At 58.1% G+C, this 24,729-nt stretch overlaps 2 protein-coding genes across 7 annotated transcripts in view; one reads left to right on the plus strand and one right to left on the minus strand.

Moving 5' to 3' along the window:
* SYCN (syncollin) lies at positions 1–1,818 on the plus strand. Its single transcript, XM_087729610.1, has one exon. The coding sequence runs from the start codon at positions 286–288 to the stop codon at positions 682–684; it is 399 nt and encodes a 132-aa protein (XP_087585736.1). The 5' UTR covers positions 1–285; the 3' UTR covers positions 685–1,818.
* PAK4 (p21 (RAC1) activated kinase 4) overlaps positions 1,484–24,729 on the minus strand; it is a 26,724-nt gene continuing 3,478 nt past the window's right edge. Inside the window, exons 3-11 of one of the 6 annotated variants that reach the window (XM_087729602.1) lie at positions 23,030–23,786; positions 6,913–7,136; positions 4,353–5,033; positions 3,382–3,825; positions 3,142–3,275; positions 2,903–3,029; positions 2,678–2,803; positions 2,416–2,550; positions 1,484–2,292 (exon numbers count right to left, since the gene is read on the minus strand). In XM_087729602.1, coding sequence (XP_087585728.1) covers positions 2,137–2,292; positions 2,416–2,550; positions 2,678–2,803; positions 2,903–3,029; positions 3,142–3,275; positions 3,382–3,825; positions 4,353–5,033; positions 6,913–7,116 — 2,007 coding nt within the window. In that variant the 5' untranslated portion in view covers positions 7,117–7,136; positions 23,030–23,786 and the 3' untranslated portion in view covers positions 1,484–2,136. Of the gene's footprint in view, positions 2,293–2,415; positions 2,551–2,677; positions 2,804–2,902; positions 3,030–3,141; positions 3,276–3,381; positions 3,826–4,352; positions 5,034–6,912; positions 7,137–14,017; positions 14,585–14,694; positions 14,912–21,877; positions 22,515–23,029; positions 23,787–24,729 lie in introns of those variants that run through there. The other 5 variants (XM_087729603.1, XM_087729601.1, XM_087729604.1 and 2 more) reach the window with 5 other exon arrangements.

Consider the following 24,729-nt stretch of genomic DNA (forward strand, 5'->3'; position numbering starts at 1 on the left):
CCCGGACACCTGGGTCCCCTCCCAGGGCGAGGGGGCGTGGAGATCCCGGGGAGGGCCCCGGACACCCGCATCCCTTCCCAGGGGGGAGGAGGAGGGGGCTCCCAGGGGGGCCCCTGAGCACCTGGGTCCCTTCCCAGGGGTGAGGGTCCCAGGTCCGGACAGCTGGGTCCTTTCCCAGGGAGGGCTACGCACCTCGGGGGGGGCCGGGCACCTGAGTCCTGCCCCTCGCCCCGTCCTTGGGCCCGGGTATATCTGGGCGGCGCCACGGGCAGCAGCGGGTGGGCGATGGCGGCGCTGGTGGTGGCGGTGCTGGTGGCGGCGGTGCTGGTGGGGGCCGAGGCGCAGTGCCCGGCCCCCAGCGCCCTGCGGACGGCCAATGGCACCCGCATCTGCGCCCAGCTCTACACCGACAACAGCCCCTACTACGACCAGTGCTGCGGGGGGTCCGTCCTGGTGGTGGACTGCGGCGCTGACGTCCCCTACATGCCCCACGACTGGTCCGCCACCATCTCCTCCTTGGTGGTGGGCACCCGCTGCGAGCTGACTGTCTGGTCTCGGGCCGGCAAGAAGGGGAAGAGTCGGCGTTTTGGGGCTGGCACGGTGCCGCGGTTGCAGGAGGTGCAGCGGGGGCTCTTCGGCAACTGGAACAACGCCATCAGGGGTTACTACTGCAAGTGCAACTGAGGCGGGCGGCACAGGGCGGCGCGGGTCAACACCAGTCAACGTGAGTCAGCACGAGTCAACGCGGGCCAGTGCAAGTCAACGTGAGTCAACGTGGGCCGAGACAAGTCAACGTGAGTCAACGTGGGCCGAGACAAGTCAACGTGAGTCAATGCAGGCCAAGACAAGTCAACATTAGCCAACATGAGTTGACGTGGTCCAACACAAACTCGGCCAAGACAAGCCAACATGAGTCAACGTGGGCCAATACAAGCCAATGTGGGCCAAGACAAGCCAACACAAGTCCAGGCAAGTCAACGCGGGCCAAGACAAGTCAACGTGAGTCCGCACAGGTCACCGTGAGTCCACATGGGTCAAAGCTGACAGATGTGGGCTGACATGTGTTGACGTGGCATTGCCACCCCCCCTCGCCCCCCCCAACCTCGCACAGCTCCGAGCACAGCCAATAAAGCCTGGAGGCCACAGCAGCTCCTGCCTCGCGGGTGCTTTATTGGGGGGCAAGTGGGGTGGCGGGAATCACCCTGCAGGCATCTTTGGGCAGGGAAAGGGGGGTCCTCATGACCATCACCCCGTGACCCCCCTCCTCCTCCAAGCAGCAACCTGAGGCGGGGGCACCGGGGGGGTTCCCACACACTCAGCCATGGGTGGGTCACGCGTGTGGGCAGATGTGCACGTCTTCCTCACCTGCACACGCATCACACGTGTACGTGGGCACGTGCACACACGTGTGTGACCGTACACGCACACGCTACCCGTGTCTGCATGTGCAGCCCCCCCCAAGAAACGACATGGGACACAGCTGTCTCCAAAAGGACACGTGTAATCTCCGGGGGTCCCCGTGCCGGCCCCAGGGCCCCCCCATACCGCAGCGTTACAAAACGACAATATAAATAGCTCTGTTAAAAAACAAAATGGGAGGAAAAAACAAAAACAAAACAAAAACAAACCCCAAAAGAACAAAAACGTGTTTGGAAGGGGGGGCGGTAAGGACCCCGAATCAGTAGTGTGGCCACGGGGCCGTAGTGTTGGGGACACGTCCCCCCCCACGGAGATGCAGGTGGTGGCCCGACCCTGGGGTCGGATGGGGATAAAAAAAAGGGGATTTAAAAGAAAAAGAAAGGGGGGAGATGCCCCAAACGGCTCCCCAGGGTGGGGGTGACACTGGGTCCAGGGTGGGATAAGCCCCCAGCCCCAAATCTCTGCCGGGAAGCAGGGGGGGAACACCGAGATGGTGTCACCGTGCGGCCTCGTCGCTGTCCCTGCCCAGAGCATCGGTGAAGTTGCTAAAACCGAGCCGTTCCCCCACCCCAGCCGCTCCCCGGCTCAGTAGTATGGTGCAGGGGGGTCTGTGCCCCCACCAGCGCCCCGACAGTAGTGGCACAGTCACGAATCCAGTTAAGAGGCGACGGTGAGGGCGAGGAGGGCGCCGGGGCGGCCGCCAGCGTTGCCGGCTCCTCACCGCATGCGGTTTTGGCGCATGAGGGGGACGATGCAGGAGGGGGGCCCAGCTTTGCCCAGGAAGGGGTGCTTCAAGAGTTCGTTGGCGGTGGCCCGCTGCACCGGGTCCCGCACCAGCATGCGGTCGAGGAAACCTTTGAGGGAGGGTGAAACCTGCGGGGAGGGAGCGGGGCGGCCGTCAGCGATGTCCCGGGGGGGGTGGACACGTCCCAGGGGACCTCGGGGAGCCCCCAGAGAGTTTCCCCCTCCCCAAGATGCCCCGTCACCCCCCTTTACCTTGTGCACATTTTTCAGTTTGGGGGGCAGATTGTCTCGGATCATTTTCATAGCCTTTAGCGGTGGCTCATTAAAATAGGGCGGCTCCCCGTCGACCATCTCGATAACCATCACACCCAGGGACCAGATATCCACCTGCGGGGTGGGGGGAACAGGGTAAAGTCAGGGGTTAATTCAGGGGTGAGGCCACCCTGCACCCCCAAACCCGCCCCACGCCCCCCCAAATCCACCCCACGCACCCCCGAATCCACAGCAGGCTCACCTCCGGGCCGTAGGGCAGGCGGGAGATGAGCTCCGGCGCCATCCAGTACGGGGTCCCCACCAGCGACTTCCGTCGCGGCACCTCCTTGTTCACTTGGGCGCAAAACCCAAAATCTGAGAGTTTCACCTAAAAAGCCAGGGAAGGCGGCGGGTGAGACGGGTGCTGCGTTTCAGCTGGCCGGGAGGCTCCGCACCCGCTGCCGCTGCGCCCCACCACGGTGCTTACCCTGCCGTCATGCGTGAGGAGGATGGAGTCGCTCTTGATGTCGCGGTGGATGACGCCCTGCGCGTGGAGGACGGAGAGGGCCTTCAGGACGGCCAAGCAGACGGCCGCGATCTGCTCCTCGTTCATCCTACAAGTCGATGGAGAGGGTTGGAGGCAAGAGCTGAGCGTGCCGGAGCGGCAGACAACCCCGCTGCCGAGCTGGCGGTGGTGGGGGGACGCGGGCGTCCCCGGGGATGTACCTGGTGTGCGTGACGATGTCGGTCAAGGCACCGCCCTCCAGAAACTCCATCACCACCCAGAGCTCGTCACCCACCAGGTAACTGTTGTACATCTCCACCACATTCTCGTGCTGGTAGTCCCGCATGATCACCACCTGCCGAGGGAAGGTTGCAATTGAACCCCCCCGCGACGCACGACACCCAAAAGCGGGTGGTGAGTGAGCCCGGGGGGGTCCCCGAGGGGTCCCCGCTCTGCCTCACCTCGTTAAAGAGCAGCTCGCGCCGCTGCTGCTTGCGCAGGTCCATCTTCTTCACGGCCACCAGCTTGCCGGTGCTCTTGACAGTGGCGATGCAGACGATGCCGGTGGAGCCCTCCCCGATCTTGATGAAGTTGTCCAGGTAGGTGCGAGGATCTCCGGGATCCACCACCATCTGCAGGGCCGCCCGGAATTGCTCGTGGGAGACACGCTGGGGCTCACGTTGGGGCGAGCGGGGCTGCTGTGGCCCTGCCGGGGGCGGCGGGGGGCCGGGGGGCGGCTGGCGAGCAAGGTGGGGGTCCGAGGCGTGCGGGGTGAGGCCGGGATGGGGTGGCTCGGGGTTTTTGGAGCGTGGCGGACCGGGTGGGTGGGCTCGGGAGGAGCTGGCACCGCTGCTCACCGGCCCGTTGGATGCCACCTCCTGTGGTCGTCCCGGCCGGTGCTCTGCCTGCAAGGAGATGGGAGGAGAGGGATGTCAGCCACCAAAACCCCAGCGGAGCGCGCGGCCAGAGCCGGGATTTTGCTGCTGTCCCCAAAACGCCAAGAACCGACCCTGCGGCCTCCAACCAAGCGAGCGGCAGAGGCTTAGCGGGGCCGGGCGCTGCCGAAGGAAAGGTTTGCGCTAGACAGGCTTGGAAGGAGCGAGGAAGAGGGAGAGGAGAGCGCAGAGGAGCCGGCGGCTGCTTCGGAGACAAGGACAGGGCCGGTGCCGCCAGCACGGCACTGGGGAGGAAAGCATGGAGTGGCCGTGGGGCTGGCGGTCTTCGGTGCGTGCTGGTCCTACCAGTCTTAATCGGAGTGCAGGAGCCTGTTAGCTGGCGCTTGCTTAGAAAGCGGAGGACAGAGGCTGCTTTTCTAGGAGGCGGAGGAAAGGCAGAGCGAGGAAAAGCTCCCCGGGGCTGCGCAGCCGGGGAAGGAGAGGTCGCTGCCAAGCGGATCTGGTCGGAGCAGAGGGGAGCAGGGGGGAACCTTTACCTGTGAACCCGCGCCCCTGCCGGGGTCGGTCTCAGCCCGCGGGTAGGTATTAAAAGGCCGTCCCGTCTGCTGAGCTGTCTTCATCACCCCTTCAGAGACGGGGATGTTGGGAGTCCGGATATTGGGCCCGGAGAGCGGGCGTTTGTCCCGGGGGGATTGCGGGCTGGTCTCGCCGGCGTAGGTGGATTTGGGGCGCTTGTCGGCAGGCTCGGGGCGCTCCCGCCGCACCACCCGGTCAGCCGGCTCGCTGTAGTCCCTGTCGGCGGGGTAATCCCGCCAGCCGTCCCGCTCGGTGGGGGTTTTGGGGTACTCGGGAGGGGGCGGGCGGCTGCCGGCGGAGGGAGCGGGTTTGGGGCCAGGTTCCTGCCCGCGGGGCTGCTGGTGGTGGTGGTGGTGGGCGCGCTGGTCCTCCCTCTCCCGGGGTCTCTCCTTGCCCTGCTCTAGCTCGCTCCTGGCCCCGTGACGGCTCTTCTCCTTGCTCCTGCTGGCATCCTCGTGCGGCCGGGCAGCGGCCGGGCCCTCGGAGAGGCCGTTCTCCTGGTAGAGCTGGTCGCGGCGGGGCTGGAAGGGGGGGCTGTCCCTGCGCAGAGAATTGGAACGGGACACGGACATGTTCTCAAACTCGTCCAGCAGCCAGGTCAGGGAGCCGTCCTTGGCGGCTTTGCTGCCCCGCACGATGGTCTTTGAGCAGGACGTGGGACGGGAGGCGGACAGGAACACAAAGCACAAACAGAACAAAAGAAAAAAAAAGAAAAAAGAAAAAAAAAGGGAAGAAAATAAAAAAAAATGAAAATGAAATGCCTGGTGGTGATGGGGACACGGCTCACACAGAGGGGACGCGGGGAGGGCAGGGGAGGGGATCTCCAGGGGCTGGCACCGATGCCGCCTTGGTCCAGTCGAATGCTGGGAGGTGGCTGAACCCAGCGGGGCCGTGCAGCCCCATGGAGGAGGATGCTGGAGGCTGGGGGAGAAGGGAAGGGGCTCTGCCTTTCCTCATCAGCCCCAGGCCCCACCGGGAGCTTTCTAGGTACCAAAATAACAGGGTGCTCCCTCGGGGTGCCGGATCTGGCCACATGCCTCTTCTCCTGGATGGGCCAAGCACCGCAAGAGGCACCGCACGCCCGAGAAGCCTTTGGCTGGACCAACCCTGCTCGGGGGGCTCATGAGGAAGGGGCTGGGGGGATGCTGGCAGCGCCTCATCCCCTGGATTGTGCCCGGGGGGCTCCGTCTGCCCCCAAAACACCGTTATTAGTAACGGTGCAGAGGCAGGAGGTTTTGCTCATGGCTGGGGTCTGGCCCCAGCAAAGCTCTGGGGCAGGCGTCGGTCCCCTCTTGGTGTCATCGGCCCATGGAGGAGCGAGAGGAGATGCAGGAGGTGAGGACAGACACGGTTCGTTTAGCCAAAGGTTAACGAGCCTGTCCTGAATGCTGCCTCGGAGCAAAGGGGAAGAGCAGAGCAGGGAAAAACGAAGCCTGATGCTGAGAGGCAGGTCCCAGCCAGGTGGGACACCTGAAGCTGGGAGCTGTGGGCTACGCCCTCGGGGATTTGAGCCTCGGAGGACACGACCACACAGCAAGAGGCGAGGGTACAGCGGGATCGACCCCAGCCCCATCCTCGAGGCCCCTCACCTTCCTCCGAAGAGGAGGCTGCCTTTGTCTGCAGAAAGCATCTCTGTACAGGGCGAGCGAGTGCAGCCCACTGTCCTTGGCTATTTATATTCCCTCCTCTTCCTCCTCCTCCTCCCACCGCCTCAGGGAGCGGGTTATTTCCTTGACAGGTGAACCGAACCTGGACCTCCGCAACAAACCCCGGCTGCATTGGATGCAGTGGCTTCCGACTGTGAGCCGCGGGGCTCGGCAGCACCAAGGGGCCCCGCCGGTTTTGGCGCCTTTTCGGGTCAGCAGAATTGCCCAGCCGGCTCCGCTCGGAAGGGTTGCAGCCGGCGTTACTCACGGCCGCTGGAGCTGCCCCATTGTCCGGGGCAAACCAGCCGAGTGAGCGAAGCCGCCGGCTGCACAGGGACGCCAGAGCTGGGCATGCCGGTCGCACCGTGGCCGGTGCCGGGGACTTTAATTAGGGTGAAGGTGGAGCAACGGCAGAGAGCTGGGGCATGGGGGTGGTGTGGGTGTCCTTGACCGAGGGGAGCAGGCGAGCCAGACTTTAAAAAAACGACATAACGGTGGCTTGGGGAAACACAGGCACGGGGAGGGGATGAGATGGGAAGGAACAGACACCATTTCCCTGGCGTTTTCTTGTTGGGTGGGTTTTTTCCAGCTGCCGGGAGGATGCGGGAGAGGTTTTCACACCGTGCAGGTGGCAGCTGAGTGGTCCCCATCCCGCGCAGTCCCACACTGAGCGGGGAAGGGGCAGGCGGTCGGCCGTGGAGACACTGCTGCCGCCTGTGTGGGTTAGAGACCGAACTGCCGCCTTACCTGCTCCGCAGCACCCCGGGGAGAGGGCGCGGAGCCCAGATTATCCCCAGCCTGGCTTTCCGCCCCCAAAAGCAGTATCACCAGCCCTCCCCGAGGGGGCAGAGGCCATGCCAGCGGAGCTGCCTACCTTCTGCGAGCCGTGCTGGATGGCGGTGATGCAGACGGGGTCCACCAGCGGCTTGGGGCGCTTGGCTGACTCCTCGATGATACCCTGCCATTGCCGCGGCAGCCCTGTGAATTTCTGCTCTTGCTGGTCGTAGCCGGTGTGGACGCGGTGCTCGAAGTTGGAGGGAGCAGAGATTTCAATGCGTTTCTTCTTCTTGCTGAACATGGTGAAGCCGGCTAGAAAACCTGGGGGGCAAAGAAGAGGGACAAAAATGAAGCCTAGAGGAGGAGGGAGAGGTGGGCAGTGCACCAGGGACCTCAGCAAGCCGTAAAATGAACAGCCCCTTCTTTAGGAACTGATCTTGCTCTCTGGCAAAATAATTACTTGCTGCACGTGTGCCAAAAAGGAAACACCTTGAGTGACTGCAAGCCCCGCTCCTCATTAGGCTGCTCCCCGTCCAAGTGGGTTTTTATAGCCCACCCGAACTCGCAGCTGCGTTTGTGATCCCCCCACCAGTCCCGCTTATCCCCCATTTTGGTCGCTGTGTGTTTGAAGATACATTTGCAGGTCCCTCCTGCCTTGATTTATTTAATGCGAAAGCAGCGATTGCAAACCAGGGCAGCGAAGGGAGCCTTTCGGGGCTCCGGGCCGCCCGCCCGTACAGCACACAAGAAAATCCCACAAGAGCTTCGGCTCCTCAGCCCGCCGTCCCTCTTCATCACCACCCAGGCAGGCAATTTTCTCAGCTCTTCTCCTTCCAGCCATTCCACAAGCGGCTTCCCCAGACACGCTGTGTCCCAGCACCCAGGGATTTAGGGCTGATCTCACAAGTGTTTTGCAGCACTGCGATTACTCTTGCGCTGGTTTGGAGCCGGAGTTGGGCAACTGTCCCCACAAGGGCTTCAACCGACACACTGCAGCCTCCTTGGGGCAGAAAACACCCACCTGGACGGGGAGGGGAACCAGCAGATATTGATCATTACGCTGAAGTTAAACACTAGCAGTTGAACCTATGGGTAAAACATTGACCCCGTGCTCCTCTGGACTTGTTAGCTGGCCACGGATAAACCCAAAGCAACCCCTTCCAGCATCTCCTCCTGGCTCCCCATCTCCAGCTGCCCCAAAGCAACGGGGAGCTGGTCGGATAGGGAGCGGAGCGGAGGTCTGCCCGAGCTCAGTGGGCAGGCGTACAGGTGCCTGGCCGGGACCTCAAGTAAAATCTCCCTAAGTAAAGGTGTTTTCTCCAGCACATGGGACGTGTTGCCAAGACAGGGTCAACACCGTTCACACGCGCCCCTGCACTGTGGAACGATTTAGGTTACGATTACCGTCTTCCAGATAGAGGTCCTGTTTTGGTCCCCGGTGACTGATTCCGCAAAGTTCTCCATCAAAGGGAAGCCGGCGGCGTGCAGCACCTCTTGGAGAGGTATCGGAGGGGGCTGGGGTGCTTTTGGTGGGATGCTAAAGCAGCAGCCAAGTTTCCTTGCTCCTGGCAGGAGCCTCTGTGGGGGCCACGCGACCCGGCTCAGCCCCGGGAAGCACTGTGACTCACGGGACAACGCAGGCTTGGATTACTTGCTAACGCCTGTCCTCACCGCAAAGGCATTTCCAAGCCCAGCTGGGGCTGGACTCTGCTTCCTTCCACCGCAACCAACGTGCTGCCAGGCTTTTGCCCGTCCCGGAGGTGAGATAATGCTGCTGCCGGGGATTCGGCAGCTCACGCGACCCGCTGAGACAGCCGGGGACATCCCTCTGCTCTCCGCAATGGCTCTGGTTGTCTTCCTGAAGCCGCGACGGGGTGGCAGGACCGGGGGTCTTCTCCCCTCTGGGATAATCCTGTTTCTTTCCGCTTCGCTTCTCTTCCTCCTCAGCGTCATGTGCACGGGGGTTATTTTTCTTCCAGGAGAAGGGACATTTCGGGAGCCCCAGTCTTGCAGACATTTTGCTGCGTCCGTCCTCCCTTTGATGTAATGCTCCTAATTTTAAAAACTATGCAAAAAAAACCCTCCCACAATTAAAAGCCAGGAGATTTTTTTTTTTTAAAAACCACAAGGTGCAATGAGGAAAGCAGCTTGGTAGCGAACGCAAGCCCAGGCGGTCCAGCAACACCCGGGAAAAGGTCATTTCGCCGGACATTGGTGACTAACACCATTCCTTGAGCCTTTTACCTAAAGGCTGTCACTTAAAACCATGGTCAAGCATGGTTTTAAGGCAGCGTTTTAAGTTACAAGCTGAATAAACCAGCAAGAAAAACAGCCTGACCTGCAAAAAGCCGGGCTCAGCCCAAGCGAGAACAGCAGACTGTTTACTTAGGCGCTTAAATACAGGTCGAGGAGCCTAAAATACAAGTCAAGGCTGCTGAAGCTAAACTTAGCAGCCCAGCCAGCACATTTTCAGCATTAAATTTAAAGTCAGTTTTGGCCTGACGAGTTATACGGTGTCTCTTTGTAGGCTGCAAAGACAAAGCCACCCGACGCAATCGGTTTTGTTAATTTATTTACAAGTTTTGTTCATTTACGGCGTATTTGAGCCTATCCCTGAACGCATCCCACTCTCCCAGGATGAAGAGCCGCGGCCACGGAGGAAGCCTGGCTCCAGGGTGGACCCTGAAGTCGATTTTCCTGGTGTAAACACCCGCAGCCAGGCACAATAGAGGCTTGTTTACACCGTCCAGATGCCCGCATCCTTCCAAGCTCAAAGGTACATGAAGGATCCTGCCCAGCGGGAGCCCGGAGTGCTGGCAAGCCTCCCCTCAATCAACAATTTCACGTTGTTTTTTTTGAATTGTTTCAATAATTTCTGCAGCTGAGCAGATGCTGGAAGTCGGTGCAATCTCCGACAGGCGCGTTCCTGCTCCTCCTGGCCTGGGAGCGGGAGGGGAAAGAAAGACATTTCTGGGTTGGGGTAGGAAAAAAAAATATAAATCAAGCTTTAGAGGGACACCACCACGCCCAGGCCTAAAGCGAGCGCACTCGAGAGCATCGTGGCTCAGCCGATATCCTGACCAGGATGAGAGCCAGAGAGAAACAGGTTGGAGCTATTGGACCCTATTAAACACCAGCGTGAGCCACAGGGAAAGATTAGTGACACAAAATGTTCCTAAAACAGCTTAATGACCTTAAACTCTGATTTTTTCCCTCCATTAAATCCACGCCGAGTGTCCTCCGGGTCCAGCCCCCTACACGTTGGGTCCCGTGGTGAGCGCAGTGGCCGCAGATCGAGGGGTGAGCGAAGCAAGCCTTCCCCTGCCAAAACATCCTCGCCACAGCCTGGAAAGACCGGTAGCGCCGGGTATTTCCACCTCGGCGCTCCGGCTACTGACGGCAATGCCGGCACCTGCCCACTGGCAGCAGCGTCGAGAGCTGCCAAGTCCACCGGCGGTTGCCAAATCCAGCTGATCTCCGTAACCACCGGCTTGTTCTGGACTTGGCGGATGACAGAGCTCGGTTCACGGCCGCTGCCGGGGATCTGCCAGCGCTCGGCGAGCCATGGTCCAGGAGGTGCTGCAATTCATGGGGGTCAGGCGATGCTTTTAAACAGGCTCCCGCTCGAGCGTGAGCCCCGGTGTCCGGTACACCAATCCTCCTCACCTTGGGTGCGACCCCCAGGGAGAGAAGAGGATGAAGCTGCAGATTAACCCACCTTTAACTTGCCTGAAACCACAAGCAGGTCGGTGCTTTCACTTAAGAAGCAGCTCGGGCTTTAAAACATCAAAAAAAGCACCAAAAAAATCCCCTTTCCGGGGACACAGAACACTGGCGGCGGGGGTAAGCCACCACGGGGATGAGCCCACCGAGCCACGGCAGCGTGGCCATGTCCAGATCCAGCCCTGCCGTCTTGCCAGCAAAAGCTCGTCGGCAGAGGAAAAACCAGTTTTTATTTGTTTGTTAGTAAAAGCAGGCGGCTGGGAGGAAGCACACCCCTCCCACACAGGACCAGGACGTGGAGGCAGCCGAGTAAAACAAATGCGAGGAAGCCTGGCATTTTAGGCCACTATTTAAGGTTTGTTTAGTTAACTCCCTCGTTTCTCCAGTTTCCCAAGGAGCGGTGCCGTCTTGCAGTGCCCAAACCCAAAAGATGCTCGCCGGGAGGATTTCGGGGTGACGCTGCAGCCTTCGAGCGCGACCTTTAGCCAGTGCCTACCTCTACCACCTGGTTTCACGGCAGCTGGTGCCCAGGACCGGGCTAGAAGCAAGCTGACAATATCTGAAAGGGGATTTAAGTTGGTTGAGTCAAGAGGCTGAATCCTCGGGGAGCTGGGTGACACCCCCAGCACCACGCACGCCGTCCCCATCCCGCAGGAGAGGATGATCCTGGGACACAAGGGGACTCGGGGACAATGCCAAAATCCTGTGGCGGGCACGGGGAGAGCGGCAGAGCCTGGGCTGCCGTGGGGTGGATCCGTTTTTCCCACTTTCACTGGCTTCGGGTGGCGATTGTGGCCGTTTCCTTCCATTTTAGTCTCCTGAATCTGCTTCCGACAGGCTGCCCGGTGCGAAACTCAACAGCTCCCGAGACAATCCCTTTCTCCATGCAGGAAATCCCAGCTCCGGTGCTCCGGCATCCCGCCACGTCCAAGGCGTCCGCAAAGGCGCTGCCTCCTCTCCAGCTTTCCCAGTCTTTGAGATTTTCTGAATAAATCCCCGATCCATTAGAAAAGGTTTTCTCTGCCTGGATGCCTCCACCACTGTCCTGGTCTCCCTTTAAAAAATGGGGGGAATCCCGTATATTTGCGATCCCCCATTTTACCTTCTCACCCTGGGGGTCTGACGCAGCCACTCTCCGGCCGTCGGCAGCACAACCGAGGCTGGGTCGAATCCTGAACCACACCATGCACAGGCAAACACATTAATTAGGAGTAAACGAAGGCACGAGAGCGCAGCTAGCAGGTTTATGGGGTTCCCAAGCCAGGAAAACTTCACCTTGCAGACCCTGATGGCTAAAAGTCACCCGGGGGTGGGCGCTTTTGTTTGGTTCATCCTTTTACCACCGCGGCGAGCACCATGCCAGCTTCCCGTAGCTTCTAGCCCAGGCAGACCGCCACCGTTTTTGGGAGGAACAGGCGTTTCAGGCCATTCCCTATGGCAGCACCATGCCCAAAAGGAAAACCAAGGCTGGCCCCTCCTTTCACCTGAACCCATTGCTCCCAAACACCGCCCTGGGAAGCTGCTTCCTTCACACCGGATCCTTCCTCGCACACAAGAGCCTTTGCGGAGAATCGCCATGTGGATAGAAGTCCCGTTTCTGGATGACAAAGGGTCTCCTGGTTTTGGGAGATAATCGCTAAACTTTGAGTGGGATGTTTAAAAACAGCTCACTTTGTGTTTAACTGCAGGGAAGCCTAAGGAAAATATACCTGGAGGATATACATCAACCCGCACGCCAGAGCATCCGAGCGCCTCGGGACACTGCTAGTTAAGCTAATCAGCCTCCAAATCTACCTTGGCTTCTCCAAAAAAAAATCCTTTTGGGGCTGGCAGGGGGAAAAGAGGCAGCACAGAGGGGCAGGGGGGCAGAGCTGAGCCTGGAAGAGCTCTGGATGGTGGGACGGGGCTCCGCAGGAGGAGGAAGGGGCGAAGAGTGGGTTAACATCTCCCCCACGTTCCCCCCTCTCCCTAGATCCTGCCTCCACCGGAGCTATGCGCATTCCTCAGCCCTGTCCTAGCCCAGGTCAGATTCCCTTTATCTCCACTCTGTTTAATTAGTCAGCCATTAACTAATGCTTCCAGCAGCCCTGACTAAACAAAACAGGGCAGAATATTCTCTATTGCTGACAAACACCCCGAAACCCACGTTATCACTGGCGGGGAGTTTGCTAGCAGCTTTCGAATGAGAAATAAAGGAGGGGAGGGAAGATAACAAAGGTGTACGGAGGCAATTTGTTCCTTTGCATAACATCTAAAACTGATGGATTTGAACGTTCACTGGCAGGAGAGTGTCCTGCCATTAGCATGGACAAATGGCAAACAGATTTAACCGATCCCCGGCAGGATCCGGAAGCGGCATTCCGTTTGCCCCTGTGCCTAAGAATAAATCTCTGGTGCAGCTGTACGTGGTTCACACGCTCGCCTCCTCTTCAAACACATCGGGCCCAGCAAAATAAACATCTGGTCCGGCCACCGCTGCTCCCCGGAGCGGCAGAAAGGGGCTGTTTGTCCTGCAGCCGCACCATGTGCGCATCCCGGAGCTCCTCTCCCTACCCCGGGCTCCGCAAAGAGACTTTCTGCCCTACGCAGGCAACGGTTGGCTTTTGAGACACAATTTGAGTTGAAAAGAAAGAAACTGGTTGAATTACATGGTGCTTGAGAAAAAAAAACACACAGAGGGGGCTCTGGAGTCCCGACTGCCCCTGGCATCGGCTCAGCTTGCCCGGAGCCTCCTCTGAGGGTGGAGGAGCCCACGGGACCCCCGAGAGCACGGGGAACCCCCCGGGTGCCAGCACCGTCGCCCACCACACCGATTCACAACCGGCTGTGGCATTCAGGTCTCCTCCTCGAGCCAGGTGAGGCTCAGGTACGAGGGTTTTTAGGGGGTCTTACAAGCCCCCAAAGCCCCGTTCCCACCGTGACAGCAGGCAGCTGGCTCTGGGTGACACTATCTACTACCGCTTCCTTCCAGGCAAGAACAATGTTTTGCTTGACACCAGCTGGGAAGCATTAGCCAGTGACCAGCCCTTCCACACCATGAACCCACACGCCAGCCACGGCCAGGCAGGAAGCCCGTGCCAAAAGGATATTCAGTTTTTAAAGTCCAAATCCCGCGCGTGGCACAGATGTGGGGTTCAGCTTTCCCCTGCTTGCTGGGTTTCAATTTTTCCCCTTTTCCTCCCCATGCAAATGGGCTTCCCTCCCCTCCTCCTTGCCAGAAATAACTCCGTTCCCCCCCGAAACACCGGCCTCACCTCGCAGCGCCACTAACGAACAACAGACCTGCTTCAGCCAGCAAGATGGAGAGATCCCCTGTTGCTCCGCGCGTTTCCGACAGCTGCCTGACCCCGCTCGGGCTCGGAAGGGGAATAAACCTCCTCTGAGAGTCCGCCCTCGGTGCTCCCCCCTCCCAAAACACCCTGGTTAAAACTCATTAAAAACACCAAACATAAAAATCAGCCAGACTCTGCATTACTCACCTTCACCATCCTCCTGCTTCCTGCAAGCCAGAGGGGCGGGAGGGAAAGGCGATCGCCCCAAGCTCTCACCCCGGGAGGGGCACGGGGACTGAGGAATCCCCCCAAAACCGTGCAGGGGTGGCCCCTGCGGGGGGAAAGGGGTCTGGGGGGCTCACGGCTCGTGTTGGAGGCCGGCAGCTCTGGCTCAACGCTCCCGGTCGGCGGCAGTGCTCCCGACTCCTGACACTGCAAACTCCAAAACGCCTCCCCCAGCACCGGCGAGCGATGGGCGGACAAGCGCAGGACCGGGGCCGCAGCGTCCCCGTCCTCGCCGGGGCCGGAGAGGGCCGGGATGTGGGGAGACCTACGGATCAGGGCGATCCGCCATCAGCTCCCCAAACTGGCTGGGGTCCACGCTCCTGGACCCCCACCTGGCTCCCGGACCCCGACGGCCACTCTTGGCCCCGTGGGGGACACGATCGCTACCTTCAGGGGACCTGGCAACACAGTGGCCCTGGCACACAGCTCTCCCCACCGGCATTTCCTCCCCCTCCCTGCCACAGTGCTGACTTTCCCAGCTTCGTGCACTTCCCAACCTGCTCTTATCGTGCTCCAGAACCGGTTTCACAGGCAGACGCTCCTGCCGCCAGGCTCCCGTAGGCTCCGGGCTCGCACCGGGACAGCCAGACTTCCCTTACCTTCATCCTCCGGTGGTCAGGTGCCGGGGACAGATCGGCACAGGGGAGAGCAGCGCGGTTAACCCTGGCGTACCCCAAAGGGGGTCCGGTGAGGCGAAGCTGCTCGCCGAGAGAAGCTCGTCCTGCTCTCTTCCCGCCGCAGCAAGTCCCACTTCAGAGTCAGCGACTGAAATAACAGCTTCCCACTGCCTCCGTGCACCCAACACGGTGACCAATGCCAGCGCTACAGTCCCGTGATTTAACAGGCCTTATTACCATTTTCCGGGACTGGGAGTGCCACCGCCGTTGAACTCTCACCCACGCCGCGAGGCCAGTAATCCGTCGGGAGAGCGCAGAGGGAGGAATAGCCGGGAGAGGAGATAGCAGCACAGCCGTCGCGAGGCTCGGAGGGGTTAAAGACGAAGCTTGCGAGAAGCGGAGCAGGAATAGAGGAGATTTGAGCCGGGAACCAATGAGGCAGCAACATTTGAAACAAAGCAGCCAGTCAAGTGCCCCTCCGGGTGGCTCGGGATCAAGAGACGGGGAAGGAAGGAGAGGGAAAGGGCAGGCGAGAGCCAGCAGAAATCCCGCCGGCTATCCCGGCAGGAAGAACCAGCCTTCCCAGCCCGCCTCGCCTGGGTATTTCCCCGGTCAGGGCAGCAGCCCTTTGCCACGCCGCGCTTCCAACCTGCCTCCCTCCCCCTGCACGTCCCCTCCGCGCTTTCGCCCAGCTTTCTCAAGAGCCCCTAAAAGCACGTCCGTGCCCCGGGGTGCGGGTAGAAAGCACGGCGTTGAAGCGTGCTGTTGGCAGGGACTACCGGCACATGCTGGTGCCGCAGTAACCAAACCCCTCATGGCCAGGACCGCAGACCTGCAGCCCCGGCTCCCGTGGGTTTTGCTGGTTTTAAGAGCCCTTATTAAGATACGTGAGCCCCAAAGCCTGGCCAGGGGATGCTAGGTGCAATCCGGACCCTCTGCATGAGGATGAGCCAAGGAGCTCCTCATCTGGGCACCGGAGCCTCACCTAAGGGTGAGGATCACAACTCTGCTGCCTCAAGCCTCTGCCTCTTCCTCAGTCTTTTGGCTGAACGAGAACGATGCCGTTTCCTAAACGAAAGCAGCACTAGTTGGTGGGTCTTGTGAGGTGGTACGCACACTCTGCCTCGCTCGCTGCGAGGAGGAACGGTGTCTGAGCCCTCTCTGGCACAGAAAAGCAAGGCTTTGATGTCAGCGTGCGTATTTCGCTCCCCTCTTTTCTTCCCTTCAGTGTTTGCTCAAAGGAAACACCCTCAGATTGGCCCGGCGAGTCTCGCAGACAACCTTGGGAGGTTCGCCTGGTGTCGCGAATCGACGGCAGCCTGCTGTGCCTGCCACCCGAGCTGCTGCGAGCCTCCGCCGTGCACGGTCCGCCCCATCGGCGTCTGCCAGGAAGGTGCCAGACCACGAACCGGGCAGTGAGGGCGAGATGGAGGAAAGCAGCAGGCACCTGTGGGTGAAGAGTCGAGCCACCATGGCTGCGCCTCTGCCAACTCCATCCGATGGAGCCCGACGATGTCTCCCAGCTGAGAAGGTCTTATTTTTATTCAAATGCCTTTTACAAGTAGGGAGGAGGGGTAAAAAAAATACAGTCGGGAATGTTAATCATCTATCATGGTTTACAACGAGATTGCTCACTTCCCATTTGTGCTAATTTTCCTCATATTCATTCTCTTTCAGAATATTCATGGATCAAAATATCTTCTGCACCACCATCGGACTGCTAATTGGCGCTTGGAAGCTTTCCTAGAATCACATCAGAAGGATGTGGCATCCGGGGGGAAAAAAGAAAGATCCTCGGATGAAAACTAACCTCTCCCATCACTTTGGTTTTTTTCTCTCCAATTTCACAAGCTACAACCTCACGCTGCTCAGCTGGAGAAGATACCGGAATGCCACGGGTGTTTGGGGGAGGCGGTGAAGGAGCACGTTTCGGTGCAGCCCAAGCAGGGTGTTCCTGGCATCACCAGGACAGAGGATCCCGACGCTGCCGCGTGGCTCGGGGGGTCTCGAACGGCAGCTCCACGGGCGGACGCCTGTGCTGGGCGGATTCCTGAGCGTGGATCTGTCGGTGCCAGGCGCCGGAGCCTTTCGGGATGCAAGAGCTGCGCGCGTGCTCGGAGGGAGAAGGTGGGGGCTTAAAACCTTAACAGAGAGCCGCGGCCGCGGTGATTTAAGATGTTACCTGGCTTGGTAAAAAGCACCGAATTCATCTCAAGCTCCCAGGAGCTCGAGAACTGGCTCAAGATTATATTTTAGCGTTCACGGGTTCCTCGTTTTATCTGTTTGGGAAGGAGAAAAACAGCGGCGGAGAACTGGGAAGAACTTGAGCCACGATGTCTCTGTTAACGCAAGAGGCAAAACCCATTTGCCCTTCTGGAAATGTATTTCTCTTGTGGCAGTACGAACAAGCAGTGGCTTAAAAACCTCTGATTCCACGTCTTCAAAAGCTGCTGTGACTACAAAAATTCACCAGCTGCTCTCTTCAGCTGCCAAGAGCACAAAGAGCCCCCAGCATCAATTTCAGAGTCTTGTGAAACACGCTAATTAATTCATAGAAAGATAAAAGCACATCAAAGAAATAGTTCTAGCCCCCAAATCTTTCAGAATTTGAACAAAATTAGCAAAGGCGCATGTCTTCCTAATTCTCGCCTTGCAGACGACCCTGATGTTTCCTGAACCTGCAGCACGCTCGCCTGCTCGGTACCACCTCACTAGTCCCTTCCCACCGTGTAAGCACATCCCAGGAGCACCTCGGAGCCCCAGAACAAAAGCTTATCTCCAAAATTAACTCCGCTTGCGACTTGACCCTACCAGAAACTGAAGCAGGCTTTGCTCACACAACAAAGTTCCAAAATACGAGTGGAAAAAAGCGATGTATCGGCTACGACAAAGACCTCATCCGCCCCACGGCCTGTGCGGTACAGACTCAGCCCCGCTATTGCCTTTTATTTGGCAATAAACTTCTCACGTGGCTTCAAGCTGATATTGCTCCAGCCTTTGTTCTTACATTTTGCTTTAAAAACCCCGATCGACGGCTCGATATTTGCATAGCGAGGACTGCGCCAAGACGATTTCGTACCTGCTGATAAATCACCTTGCACTAGAAGTGCCACCGGCAGCTCAGCTGGAAACCCGGGATTTCCTTGACGGTATCACATTCTCCGAGGATAGAAGATCTCAAAGGACAAACCCAAAGCGAAGCGGCAGAGACAGGCGTCCTCTTCCAGCCAAGGACGTCGCCGTCTGCCTCTCTGAGATGGTGGAAGCGTAATGCTTTGCTCGGGTTTGTTTAACCTGCCGGCGAGGGCGGGTTGAACTGGCCCGGCTGGCTTTGCACAAGTGAGGAGGGAACCGTCCCGCGCTGGGAGCGGCAACCTTCAAAGAGGAGAGGTGTCAGCCTCCCAGCCCCGCGCTGGGCCGCTCGAGGAAGACGAGCGGCCGAAAACAGGGACCTGGTCGAGGCTGCCAGAGCATGCAGGCGGTGGGAGAGCACGGCGGGGCGACGGCACGGTACCTGGGATGGATGAGCTTAAACGAACCTGGTATCCGCAGGCAGACGATGGAGTGGAAGAGGAATCCTGGAACTCAAAGCATCTGAAGTACTTCGTAACGCCTGCAAGGATCCTCCTGGTTTCAGAGGCAACGCACCTCCCCGAACGCAGCCTCAAAAGCTCGATCAAAGGGGATTAATTTTCTTTAATCTTGCTGTCCCAGAGCAAAACTTCCGGCCTGCAGGACGCAGCGGTGCAGGGTACGGGTACATCAAAGCTCTGCTCAAGTGCTGGTGCTCGGCGCACGTCCCTGCAACTCCAGCGGGGCTTCGAGCTCGACCCGCGCGGCACAGAGCAGCCCCAAACGTTTTTTACCTGTGGCCACAGCGAGACATTTGCTGCCAAAGAGGAGCCTTTTGCGAGGCCACGTCTCCTCCGTCCTGCTGGGGGGCACCGCGCGGGACGCCCCAGCGCTGTCCCACCACCCTGGCACGATGGCTCTGACCGTACAGGGAAGCACAGGCAAAAAAGTGAGTCCAACGCATTAGAGTCGGTGGCACCGCGCAGGGCCGCGGCTACGTGACCCCCACCATGGAATCCAGCGGCATCCCGTGATGAGACATCGCCGCTCCCGCCCCGAGCGCGGGGAAAATGCTTGCGCAGAAGTTTCAGGTGCAGGAGCCTGCGGACCTCGACAAGCCGGGGCTTGCAGGGCGGGAAGGCAAGTGCCTGCCAAGCTCCCTCCGAAGCCACCCGCAGACCAGGCGGAGAGAGGTTAAACCTTAATCCCATCGCCCGCCACAAACGGGAAGGGAAACAATTGCAGGAGGTTGTTTTGTTGGGGTTGTTTTGAAGGAATAAATCAGTTTGGATTCAGCAGAGCTTGCGACAGCGAGCAACCATTTGACTGTGCAACGTGGCCAGCAACACCGCTGGCTGAAACTGGGGATGGCTGCAGCACTCGCCTGTGTGGGCACAGCTCTTTGTACAGACACCTCGTGATCCAAAATCGGGGAACTACCTGCTAGAAAACAGAGGGGAGCTTTTGACAGGTTATTTCGCATCTGGATAGATCTCCCCATTTATTTATACCGGTACAATTGCCTTAATACCACAGGATTTTGCTGTGAACAGCTGTAAGAGAGTAATCGCTTTGGCAAAGCCCAGTGTAAGCGAGCAAGGGTTAAGCCAGAAAATCAAAATATTGTTTCAGAGCTGTGCAAACACAAAGCCTTGCTATTTCCATCTGCATCTGATGCTCCACAGAGCAGTGGCAACGCAACGCTGGGTCCGAAAGAGTTACCAGCACGCACAAAAACCAGCCTAGTGAGGCATTTTCTTCGTGGCAGAAAGCTTAGGCTTTGCATGAGAAACTAATTTCAATTCTTGCCTTTTTCCATCCACTCCGGAGTCATCACCCTGCCACAACTCAAGCCCTTTTCCTGCTTTAACGCCAAAAGGCAGGTTTCTGGGAATCTGCTCCCGGCTCTTCCCGACTCGCTCTGCGACAAGCAGCGAGTCACCTCTGGGCACTTCGGTCTCCCCTTCAATAGAGCAGGATAATACCGGCTTCTCCGAGCGGAAGATGATTACAGAGAGCTCCGAGGTCTTCAGAGAAGAGGTGCTAGAGAACAGCAGACGCCGCCAACGGCAAGCTTCGGAAAAGGATCCGCGTCCTTCATGCAACCAGCTACTGTGCTCAAAAAAACCAGCGTGAGAGGAAGAAACAACAATGTAGGCGAGGGGAATTTTCCAAAACTATTGGAATATTTTGTACGAAAAAGAAACAGGGTAGACCTGTTTTTTGGTGTACCCACCAAGAGCTGTGGCCAAAAATTTTACCTTATTCTCTGAAGCTTCGTGGGACCGGTGCAATCCTCTCCCCACCCCCAGACGAAGCCGCCCAGCACCCAGAAACTCTCACTTTAAAACATCGTGGCACAATATTGCACCAGAAAGGGGCTGGTCCTCCCATTCCCCGCAGACACAATTTGTGCCTCGAAGCATGAGCTCCAATTACCCTTATCTCCGTTTCCAGAGAGACAGGCAGAAGCGCCGCAGACCGAATTTCTCCCTTTAAAGCAGAATTAGCTGCACGCACGGACACACGGGAGATGAAATCTCGGGGCGCTTTGGGAAATCACTTTCCAAAATCAGCTCCGGACCCAAATTGATCCTCTGGCTCTTCTCTGCTTTGCCAGGCGACCCTTCGATGCGGGATATCACACGAAACTCACTCCGCTTCCTAACCTCCGCCTTCACCACTGTTACGTTCAAACAAGGTTTCTCCCCGAGCTGGCGGACGCTTGGAAAGTCTTTGCTCATTTAATCCCCAAGCAGAAGCGCTCTGGTGCCTGGCTGCTGTGGGAAGGGCAAGAGGACTGCACCCCAGGGCACCAGAAAACAATTAGCGCAGAAATTAAATAGGGAGCCAGCCAGGAGGGGTGCGCGGAGCTCGCTTCTGAGCGGGGATGATGTGCTGAAACCCCTGGGAGGCAGCGGAGGCGTGAGGCCCGTGGGCGCAGCCTTCACACGCGCTCCGGTTTCAATCCCGACCTAACGTCCGTGTGTGGACCCAGAGCATCTCCAGCTGGATGTGCCGGAGGGGTGGGAGGGCTGGAAACGCTCGAGCCCAGCTCTCAGCTGCTGTCCTGACCCAAAATCCTTCCTCAAAACCCTGCAGACCTACACCTATGCCGGCCAGGAGCACAGACAAGGACCTGGAGCCAAGATCTAAATCTGCGCTTGGGTACGTACGTCGGTTTTAATTAGCAAAGAGCCCCGGCAGCTCGGCCCCAAGGACCAGCTCCGCACGCGGCTGCTTTCCCAGCAAAGCGGCGTCAGGCAAAAGCGCTGCTTTTTGAACAACAGTGACAATCCTCGAGCAAAATCCAGCCTAAAAGATCCAAAACTAAAGAAACGCCATCCTACTACGTACCCGGCAATACCAAAAGCGGGTGCTTTTAATTAAAAGGATGTCATCCCAGCACAAGAAACACAAATCACGCTCCATTTTTGGGATATCTGTTCTGGGAGCAGAAACAGTTTAACAACTGGTGTGGAAAACCTCAGAAAGACAAACTGTTTTGGGAGAGGGAATGAGGAATAACTGCCGACCCAGCCGAGGAGCTATCACACCTGCGACTCCCCTGCTTGCAGCGGGGTTAACCAAACCCTCGAGTGCGATTTCAAGAGGAAGTTCCAAACGGATTTAAAAAAGAAGAAGAGAGTCTCCCAGTTTATATCTGGCATCTTCTCCTCCCATTTATCCCGGCCAGGACAAACAGGTTTCTTCGCACGCAGAAGATCCCTTTGGTCAAGGGCAGAGGAGAGGAACTCGATCCGTAGCCGATATCTTTATTCCAACAACTTAACAAGGCATTAAGCCACCAGGGAAGTAAAAAAACCATCCAAGGTTCCCTCATTTATTTAATTCAGATGCTCCAGCTCTTCGGCAATGGATAAAAAGAGAAAAGAAACAAGAAAAGCAAGTACAGGCTCGACCTTGGGCTTGTGACAAAACCCGATTAGCCTTCGCCAGGCTCGGAGCTGCTGCGCGCTCCAGATTTACCTCTCGGGGCTCCTCCGCGCAGGACGGGGGCCCTCGGTCGGCCGCGTATCCCACAGCAATGCCGGCACCCCGAAACGCGGGGTGGGGTCCCCCACACACCTACCTCCCGCCGAGGGGACGGCGCGCGTTCGAGGCTGCCAGAGGAGAGGCTGCGCGAGAGGGAGATTGCTGAGACCGTGTTGTTTTCATTCTATTATTATTTATCGAAACCAGATAACCCCGGCAGCAGCACAAGGTCAGTAATTCGCATCAGGAAAGAGCCCTGCGGGGACGTCGCCTAACCTGGGAGCGGGTCGATAGGCGATGGAAAGCTTCAGATGATAAACAAGCACCAAGGAAGCCAAAGTCTCTTCCACTTATGCGCAACCAGTCTCGTTGCCCCAGCAGCCTGGGAGGGGAATTACTTGTAATGATGATTTTAATGCAACCAGGCAGCGGATTGTACTTCTAAACACGGTTTGGGCTTAAAAATCCTTATTGAGCAAGAAAGACGTGGGGTGGGCAACCTCCTCTTCTCACTCCCTCTCTGCTCCAAGGGCAGAGGGGTCCCTGCACGAACCCTCGACAGCTCTGCTGGAGTCGGAGTCCTCACACACCGAGCGGGGACCACCAGCCCAAGTATACCAGGCTCCGAAATGCCACGTCCCTCTCACCTGACGATGAGGGAGCTTGTTAAATCGCATGCAGAGAGCGGGAGGTGAAGGAGGGACGCCCTGCAACCAGCCCCAGGCTCCCCCAGCGTCACCCCATCGCTGCTGACATCCCCACCTTTGCCCGCGCTGCTCCTCCGCCGACCCGACGCTGCGGATATTCCCAGCGGAGAACGCACCAGCAAAGGGGGGATTTCTTGGTGGGGTTAAGACACCGCAGCCCTGCCACTGCCTCTCACGGCGCCAGCAAGACACCGAAGCTGGGTTGCCACATTACCACGCTGCTCTTCGCTAGCGAAAGCTCTGGGAGACGGGGGAGGCGATCGGCTGGGGATCCAGGAGCGCGGGAGCCCTACCCCAGCGCTTGTTAAATCCACCTCCCGCCGCAGCAGCTATTCTGCAGGAGCCTGCTCTCTAAAGAAAGAGGAGGAGTCACTCAGAGGCAGTTTGTAAGGCGAGAACATTTTAATCGGCTGAAGTATTTGTTTCAGGGAGGCAAAGAGGGGAAAAAAAACCCAAACCAACCCCACACAATCACAAGCACAAAACCCAGGGCCTCCCCTTCGGCGTTAACGAGAGGGAGACACCTCAGACCCCTCGCGTACCTCCGTGTCCTCGCTGGGGACAGTTATGCTTCCTCACAGCGCACGTGGACGGCGACCGACACCTTTTGGCACAATTCTCTGCTGCCACCAGACCCAAACATGCTCCACGGAGCGTGAATTTCTGGCTGGGCTCGGCTTTTTTTTGCAACGCAAGGTTTCCTCCGAGCCAGGAGCTGCAGGGTCAGGGGAGCGAGGCATGCCAAGAATGCGAACCGGGACTGACACGGCCATCTCTAGCTCTTCCCCCCGCACGGCACATTAATTACACGTGCTCTCGATGAGCGGGGAGGCTCCGGGATAGGAGGGCAACAAGATATCGGTGTTGTGAGGCGATTTCAGGGTGTGTTTAGAGAGTGATCGGTGCTCCGCTCGCTGGAAAGGCCCTGATGTGGCATTAGCAATGGTAAAAACAACATCACAGTTGCACAACGTGCGGCCGTGCTGGCGCTGCGGGCCAGCAGCTGAGTCAGCTTCGCACAGCCCGGCCTCGGAAAACAGGGAAATAAAAGCTCTGAGCAGGTAGCGTGCCGGCTGAGGCTCCCCCCTTCATCAGGCCAAGAGACTTCAACGACCCGATTTGATACCGCCTGCCCAGCCGGAGCACGCTGCACGTTAGGAAGGTGAAGCCGCGAGGTTACGTCTTTGGCAACAACTCGTTAATGCCCATGATGGCGCTGGGGTTAACGAAGCCGGGATGGGAGGCAGAGCACCCCTGTGCCCCTTTTCCAACAGCCCCGCCGGAGCGGGCTGGATGCTCCTGTAACAGGCAGCCGAGAAGTCAATTTATGTTTCAGCAAGCGATTACCATTTGGTGCTAATTAAACTGCAAGCTGATTAGTAGAGTAAAACCTTTAATTAGCCCCTCACATAATTTACAGAAATTATAGCTTATTTGCACTGTGTAAGTGCATGACACGGGGAAAGGAAGAGCGGAGCGAGCACAGTTCAAAAGAATTACGCTTTCATTACGTCCAACTTTATTAGAGAAAATAATCGTTACTTAAACATCCTCCGTCTGCGACGCAAGCGCCCGAAAACCGAGCGAGAAACTCGCGCCCTGAATCGTTTACTCGACGCTTTAAAGGGTTTGGTTTAAAGCTGCAGAAAGAGCACGCGAGGGGCTGAAGAGTTAATAAAAGATTATCCGATTGCCGATTATGCCAATTAATCAAAATCTACAAAACGAGCAAATCCTTCAGGAAGCTGGTTTGGAAACGTGAGCTGCGCCTGCGCCACACAAAGCTGCCTTTGAAAACACTAAACCTACCGCGGCTCGATTCGTGAGGCAGATGGCAAATATTCCTCCCTTCCTCCCCTAAGCTCAGGAGAAATCAGTTTTTATTAAATAAAAAAGATGCAGCTGTAATTAGGCTGCAGGGAAGCCGTGAAAGCATCTCTGGGATTTCCCCCTGAGCCAGGCGGGACTTTGGGGGACGCGTCCTTCCTTCCGAGCGCCGAGGATGCGGCCGCAAAGCAAGCGATCTCAACGGGGAGGCAAAGCTCGCTGCAGAGCCGGGACCCGCAGGCACGTCAGCCTCGCTCCTCATATTCCGGGCACTCGTTTTGGCTGGGAAAAGGATGTCGAACCTGGCAGCGCACTTGGGAAATCCCTCCAGAGTCGGGGAGAAAGCATGCGGTGCGATAAAGGCTGTTTTTTTCCATGCCAGAATGCGAGCACGGTGGCGTGTCGGTCCCCCGCA

Source organism: Nipponia nippon, unplaced genomic scaffold (genome assembly GCF_047370975.1).
Source record: "Nipponia nippon isolate SJK-2023a ecotype South Korea unplaced genomic scaffold, ASM4737097v1 scaffold_46, whole genome shotgun sequence".
Classification (NCBI taxonomy): Eukaryota; Metazoa; Chordata; class Aves; order Pelecaniformes; family Threskiornithidae; genus Nipponia; species Nipponia nippon.

Bases quoted from the DNA above. Each gene is read 5' to 3' on its own strand.
- SYCN (XM_087729610.1), top strand. From the start codon at position 286: ATGGCGGCGCTGGTGGTGGCGGTGCTGGTGGCGGCGGTGCTGGTGGGG.